Below are 8,079 nucleotides of genomic sequence, written 5' to 3'. Positions count from 1 at the left end.
TTCCTTTTTTCCCTTTTTAAAAATGGGGGTTATGTTTCCCCTTTTCCAGTCAGTGGGAACTTCACCGGACTGCCACGACTTCTCAAGTTGTTATTTATTTATTATTTATAATTATTTATAATTACATGATTGCAAAATACTGGTTTTTATTAAAATCTCAGGTTTTACATAAGACAGGTTTAGTTTCTATCCTTTAGTGTTCCATGGTAAAGTGTTTAAGATTACAAGCCCCAACTTTGGGCAGGTCTGTATACATTGCTTGTATATGTATATACTGAAACAAATGGATTTGAAGATGTATGTCTCCTTGAAAATGACAATAAGTTGTAGTTTGATTTTTATGAGTATATACATCTTTCATTTATATTCCAATTGTAACTCTTAATATAGAAAGGGGAACAGTGACCTCCTGGCATGGGATCCACTCTTCAGCAGTTCTCTTGAATCTTCTTCTTCAGCTTCCTTGGCATCCTCATCCTCCTCAGGTAAAATATTTGATAGTAGGAAATGTTTTCTCTGTGTACTTCAGGATGTTCTGTTGTTACTTTTTTAGTTATTGCAAGGGGACATGCTTTGACTGTTGAAATGAAAGAATTTTGTAAAGCAGTGTACTATCTTATAAGTAATACACAACTGAGGGTGCACTATAGGGAGCAAGGGGGAAGAAGGAACACTAAAAACCTTAGGAAAATTCTATCTTGCTTCTGCCTTTTTTTATCACCTTCTCTCACTTTCCAAAAAAATGATCACTATCTAGAATATAATCCTATTTTTTCAGCTGGTAGGGCTGCGAGATTAAATGGAGGTTGTTGCATCAACTGTGAGACAAGCTGAGCTTGCACTCTGAATAGGGATGGGTTTGTTCTTTCCAGGAAAGTCCATTGAGCTATGTAGTACAAAGGCACCGTGGAGCTATGCGGAACTTGTTTACTGTAGGAAACCATGATTCTGTCAGGAGATGTGCGGGCATAATCCAAGGGCAGCCAGATAAAACCAGCAGGACTGAGACTAGAATTAAGGGGGGAGTTCCTGGCACCACCTGAGAGCAGGGGTATTGGGAGGAAAAGGGTGGGCTGAGGAGTATGGGAGGGGGAGGGGGAGGGCAGGTGTTGCACAGGAATTTTGGGGTACAGGTTTCTGGAGGATATTAGTGTGGGCACGACACTGGCAGGCTTTCCTGAAACCTGGTCTTTGGGGAAGAGGGGGAGGAAGTCACAAAAATAATCAATATTGATTGTTACATTGAAAAGGCAATGAAGAGGAGGGAAGCAAAATAGTGTATGAGTGGCTATGTGTGTTGAAGAGGCTGAGAGCAGGAGATGTTGAGAAACTAGTTCAGAAAAAGGAAGGAGAGTCCGAAACAAAAACAGATATTATGGCTATGTTAGGACCTGCTTACTGAAAGTATTTATTTAAATTATTTATGTTGATTATCTCAGATTTAAAGCAGAATCTACTATTTACTAACAGTAGCAGATATGCTGTTTCCGTAGTTCTTTTCAGTCTACCTACTGCGTATCTATTTTCCAACCCCTGCTGTCCTTAATGTACAGACTCTTCTCCCCCCACATGCCTGAGAAAGGAAGCGTTCACTGTTTCTTTTAGCTAGGTATTCATATTCTAAAAATTATAATAGACATCACTTCTTTGTTCCAAATCATGGCTTTCTAGCTGTTTTCCTCTGTGCTTGATCATACAGATTGAAGAACAGTAAGGGTAGAGTACATGTATCAATAGGGGAATTCTGCACAACTAGTGTAATTCTTCTTGGCCTCACTAATGTCCTTTTAGCAGCAACCAGCATTGCTATGTAACCCTTTGGGTTTTAAGTGGAATTTATTCTTTCACTACAAATTCGTGTTTCTTAAAAGTTACGGTTTTTAACAAATCTAGCTTATGGAAATCATTAGATTGTCTCTTCCTCACTTAGGTAACTAATCAAGATTATTGGCTAGTGGATCCAATTTTTAACATATTTAAGGATACATTATATATAGATATATATTACTGGAATATGCTAAAAAGAAGTGGTGCTTTCTCAAAATAATCTGTGTTGCTAGATTTGGTCTGGTGTTGGAGTCTGTAGAGGAAGGCAGAGGATACTTAGTTTGTTGTGCTGGTGGTTGTTACCGTATCCAGTTGTTTATTGCTCTGTCTGGATGGGAAGTCGAAGCAGGTTGGGAAATGCTCATACAGTCCCTCCTGGCAGCAGAACAGTGGAGAAAGTAGTCTCTGGCTGATAAGTAGTGACAGGTAATTGGGATCCGTAACATCCTCTGTAGCCATATCTGGGGGTGAGTCATCTACCCAAGCCCTCATACCCGAAAGAAGCTTATGCACAGACCCCTATATTTCATTGAAATTGGTGGAATATAGTGTCCTGTGGACATAAGTTGATTTTAGATAGAAGACATCTGTGCCTTGGCAAACTTTGTTTGCTAAATAATTAAAGGATTGTTGTTCTAGGAGTTAACTAAGATATTTACACTTGTGAAATGATCCATGGAGTTAAGTAGAAAGTGAGTGTTCTAAAGTATAACAAATTACTAATACACTTGGAAAAAAAAATACACTGGATCGATGTGGGCCATATTGTTGTTGAAATCGAGTTCTGATGCTCACTAACCTGCAGCTTAGTTCTAAATACTTTAAAAAATATACAACTTTGATCTGATTGTATTTTCCTTGAAATCAGTGTTTTATCTTCAACTTGAAGGTTAATATAGATAAGCTGATGCTTAAATTTTTTCTTGATTGTATTTTCCTTGAAATCAGTGTTTTATCTTCAACTTGAAGGTTAATATAGATAAGTGATGCTTAAAATTTTTTTATTGTTTGTTATACAGCATGTCTGCATATCATGCTGTAGCATGTCCCACAGATAACTTTTTTTTCTTTTTACTGTTAAAACATTTCTTTAGATATTGTGTCGTAACTGTGTTAATCATTGAACACTTAAACTACCATGGTATTTGAGCAGACAGTGGTTTATGCAGCACAGAAGTAAACTTTGGTCATCCATGAATAATCCTGCTTTATTAGAAGTTTAAACTAACTTTGTTATCTTGAACAAACACAACAGACATTTTTTAGCCAGCTATTGATATTGTAAAAATGCTTCTTTTTATTTATCTTCCTCATTTTCATCCATATGTATTTTTAAAATAGTTTTGAACATTTCCACATTGCTTTTTGAATAGGATCTATAGTAGTATTTTAAAGCCTTTGAATGATATTTAAAATATCTGTTAGAAAGGGAAAGCTGTGTTAAAACTCTGTTAATGGGGGCTTAGAGAATGTACTTGTTCATGGCAAAAGGACAACTGTAGAGAGGACCACCTGTACTTTCGATCTGAACTTTTAAACATGTTGCTCTTTTTTGACTCTGTATGTCACTCTGCTGTTGCTCCTAGCTTTGCCAATCTGCAAGATGTTGTGAATTGACTAACCTTGCATTTTCTGCTTCTGTTGTCATCTGCTGCAACAGCCAAGCTCAGGGAATACTTCTGGAAAACTCCTGTTTTCCAGCAGCCTGAAAACTATAGGATGAGAGAGAATGTAAACTGGGGTGGATAATGCCTCGTACATACAGTTACTCACTAGATATGGGTTGATACAGACAGAATAATATCAAACAGGATCTCATGACTGCTTGTCTTCATTCATTCACTGGACAGCCATTTATGTTGGGCCTTCCCATTACAAATGTTAAGGGTAAGAGGATAAAAATGTTTGGAAGGAACAGGATAGGATAGTTTTGATTAAATAACTTTGAAAGAAACAAAAAGCAGAAAGCTATGGAGAGGAAACAAAAATGGAGTAGGACACAAGAAGAAAAAGACAAAGATGAGAGGAAGTTAAACCACAACGGGGAGGAAGTTAGAGGAATAAGGAGAGTCATGAGAAGTAGGGCCTTAAGTGGAGAGAAACACAAAAAATTACTTTTTGGCTTACTTAAAAAATGGAAAGTGACATGGTTGGCAGTATGAATGAAGTACATGTGATATGTGGCTGGGTTGTTGGGTTTTTTCATTTGTAAGTGGTGGGATTTTTAGCCTAGTAGAGCAGTTATTTTTCATGCTGGCTAGTAATCCTCATGCAGTGGATATTGAATACTTTTTTGAATATTGAAATTTTTATCTTTTCAGTGTTGGTCCTAGTTTCAATTCTTCCCTTTTCCTTCAGCTACACTAAAAGAGCACAATAGGAGCTTCTCCTCATCTACCACTGATTTGCCTGGGTGTAGAGTATCTCAGTCTTTGCTTGGACACCAGACAGATTCTGGGTCTACAAGCCCATCCTCACCAGACTTTACCATTAGCACTTTGTGCAAATCTGGTGCTACAGCAGCTCCATCAGGGAGTACCAGTACTTTATCCTGTGTTTCACGGTCTCAGAGTCAGTGGATTTCCTTTGCTGATGAACTTCTTACAATTAGACACACAAGTGCAGACAAGAAGGAGCCCCAAAGATTGCATTTTAAAACTGAAAATGCCTGCCTTGCCTCTTCTGCTTTGCTTGGGAATTCTTCCAACAGCTGTGCTTCTGAGGATCAAAGTGACCTTCTCAATAATACTATATGCCATGAACAATTATTCATTGAAGAAACTGTCACTGCTGCTGAAATGTCTTCCGCATCATCTTCAGCACTACTGGACTATAGTTTAGTGTCTTCTTGTGCTCATACAAATAAGGGTATGGCAAGCATGCATTGTGTACTGCTCTTTGCTAATAACTGACCCCAAAAAGCAACACTTGGACTCATTTTTCTTTTTGTTATTATCACTCACCTGATGTTAAAATTAACTCATCTTCTTACTTAGAATGTACTAAACTGCTTGTTAGCACCAACTTCCTTGAAAGTTAGGACAATGAAGTAAATACTCAGTTTGAAATAAGAATAATTCAAATTACTCAATTAAAGGCATTGCTTTCTCTTAACTATGCAGAGTTTTGTTTTTTCTAGAAATAGGAATGTATTTTGTGGGATGTCAGGCTGCAGTGAGATCTCAAAGATTAAGTGATTGAATTTGTAAAAACAATTCCATTCCTAAATGGCTTTGTATAGATATTTTCAGATTAAATAAAGTTAAATAAATTGGATTTAAAACTGTTCCTTTTTAACACCCAGTATTTTGAAGCATGGATGATATCACAGTAATGTTACATACTAAAAGGGCAAAGGAAAAGTGGATTTGGGCAAGTGTGCCATGGCTCACTTGAATACCTGTGGTACTGCAGCAGACTACTCAGTGTTTAGCATGCACTGTCGTCTTGGGGCATGATAAGAATTTTAAAGGAATGACTGATATTTTAGAAGTTAATTTATCTGGGAACATTTGAGTTTGCAACTCTTAAGGTGGATGTGGTCAGTATCAGCCTAATTTCTTTCTTCTCACGTCAGTGATGAAACTCCCGTACTTAAACAACAGCAGAATTACGCTGAATGCCTGAGAAAACTCCATACTTAAAAGTTGCATTTTAAATAACATTAACTGATTAAATTAAAAAAGAACCACGCAGAATAATTTGAGGGAGGTAATAGGATGTGCTGCAACAACATAGTCATATATTAGGATTTCAATCTATTTTGAAGTTAATTTTAGATCTGGCGTACTCATTGGATGGCATCTAACATTTATTTTGAAATACAGTTCTATTCGTTCTGTTCAGAAAAGTGACTTTGTAAAAGTGGCATCTTTGTACTGCTGCCACCATCTGTTAATTGTTTCTGTTAGGTTTAGAAGGACACGGGGGCAGTATTTTTTTTTAACTGCTTTTTACTTCTGATAGCTCAGCTAAGCAATAATAAGTAGTGTGTTCTTACAATCAACAGAGTAATTTATCTGTTACATTGGTGTGTAGTTATTGAAGTCAATGGAATTTCAGTGGGCAAAATTTGGTCTAAACAGAGTTATGCCATTGTCAGCCAGGACCAAATATGAATTTCCACTGAATTTTCCATTTGTGGTGAGACATGAAAGACTGTCCTATATTCTGAATCCATATAGATTATACACAGAAGGAAACTTGGGTAAAAACATCTTTTTATCTACTAACCTCCAAGAATAAAGTCAATGGAATTTCAGTGGGCAAAATTTGGTCTAAACAGAGTTATGCCATTGTCAGCCAGGACCAAATATGAATTTCCACTGAATTTTCCATTTGTGGTGAGACATGAAAGACTGTCCTATATTCTGAATCCATATAGATTATACACAGAAGGAAACTTGGGTAAAAACATCTTTTTATCTACTAACCTCCAAGAATAGTTGGTATAAATTCATTTGAGAGGAATAAGAAAGCCCATGATGCCATTTTTAGAGTCACTTTTCAGTGTATCACATGGCCCTATTTTAAAAGCATTTATGATTAGTGGTAAATCTTACCAAATGGAGCTTGTAAAATAGGAACTTCTAATAGAAATATAACTTCCAGTTATTTTATTCAAATGAGTACGTATTTATGTTCAGAGTGACCTTTCTAATATTTATTTCCTTAAATTTGCTTTCTTTCAGCAAGGCCCACAACTCCTCTTTCTGTAGGCACCATTGTACCACCTCCAAGGCCTGCTTCAAGACCAAAGCTGTCTACTGGGAAACTTAGTGGGATTAATGAAATAGTATGTATTGATTTTTTTTTTTTTTTTTTGGAATTCTCCATTGTAACTTGATTTCAGATATACCATTCATTTACGCTGTTACAGTGGAGTTACTTTCCAGACAATGTTCAAGGAATCACATAAGCAGATTTTCACCATTGCCAGACAGGCATGGAAGTTGTTCATGATAACTATATTACTATAACAAAATAATTCTTCACAGAACTACAAAGGTCCAAAACATAATTTTTGCATCAGCTGAATGTTTTTCCTTGAACAAATCAATTTGATAATTAAAGGATAGCATGTGTATGAAATTGAAGTTTTCAAAACGTGAAATACTAGTGAAGTTATTAACAAAGCTCCATTGATTTAGGGATATCACCAAAGCTTTGGGGAATGAATGGTATTAAGTAGACCTTTGTCAGTCATGTGTTGACACAAGTAGCCCTGCTGTGACTTCTCCCTGCCCTTGGTGCTGGTCGGTGGAGAAGGGAGGTGGCAGATTGCAGCAGCTGCCCATCAGGATAGTGAGAGGTTGCACGCTGCCTGCATCTCTGCTCACTGCCTGCAGTGCAGGTCCACCTGCCGATAAGGAATGTGGCAAAGAATGCAAATACACAGACAACATATCAGACCAAGCCATGCTTAATCTCCTCTGTGAACATTAGGATTCTTTGGGTTTCATTTGACTTACTGACTTGGAAAAATGTTACCATGGTAAGATCCTCTTACTGTCTTTCAAAGTAGCAAGATATTTTCACCATATTCTTGTTATGGACAAAATTCTGGTCTTATGCTTTGACAAAACTGAAACATTTTTGAACTGTTTTGCATTTCTGTAGGGTCAGAATAGGGTTTATTTTGAGATTCTTTTCTCATTCCGATATAAAATTGTAGTAATTGCTCTTAGACCAAGGTATCTGTTATTCATGTCATCATAATTAGAGAGAAGTTGTTAGGTGGTACTGTTCTGCTATAAAGTATGATGCTGCACAAAGCTCCATTCATTTTATACAGTTGTTTTAGAAATTGGCTATTATCTGGGTACAAGTGGAAGATTGTCAATCGTCTTCATTATATATCAACTCCTTTTACGATTCCCGTAGTCTGTATAAAAGCCAAATGCCCAACAACAAGTGTGATAGAACCAAAATAAAATAAAATAAAAAAAAAAAAGTTACCCACTCAAAATAGATGCTTCAGGGGTTCCAGTACCTTTTAAAGAGGTTAATCCCCAAATTATCATTAGTTAGTTTGTTACCTTAACAGTGAAGTGAATCATAAAACCATCCAGAGATTTAGGATGGAAGGGACTTTTGAAGATCTCTAGGCCAACCTCCTGTTCAAAGAAGGGCCGACTTCAAAATTGCATCAGGTTGCTCAGGGACATGCTGAGTTTTGAAAATCTCCAGAGAGGGAGATCTTACAATCTGTTTGGGCAACCTGTCCCAGGGTTTAACCACGAGGTTACAAGA

General features: G+C 36.9%; 1 protein-coding gene across 1 annotated transcript in view; it reads left to right on the top strand.

Moving 5' to 3' along the window:
* FCHO2 (FCH domain only 2) overlaps window positions 1–8,079 on the top strand; it is an 86,647-nt gene that overhangs the window by 58,913 nt on the left and 19,655 nt on the right. Inside the window, exons 16-17 of the mRNA XM_009279929.2 lie at window positions 391–485; window positions 6,519–6,622. Coding sequence (XP_009278204.1) covers window positions 391–485; window positions 6,519–6,622 — 199 coding nt within the window. The remainder of the gene's footprint in view (window positions 1–390; window positions 486–6,518; window positions 6,623–8,079) is intronic.

Source organism: Aptenodytes forsteri, unplaced genomic scaffold (assembly GCF_000699145.1).
Source record: "Aptenodytes forsteri isolate BGI_AS27 unplaced genomic scaffold, ASM69914v1 Scaffold99, whole genome shotgun sequence".
NCBI lineage: Eukaryota > Metazoa > Chordata > Aves > Sphenisciformes > Spheniscidae > Aptenodytes > Aptenodytes forsteri.
The sequence above is the reverse complement of the archived record's forward strand: the minus strand, read 5'-3'. Positions and strand labels throughout refer to the sequence as shown.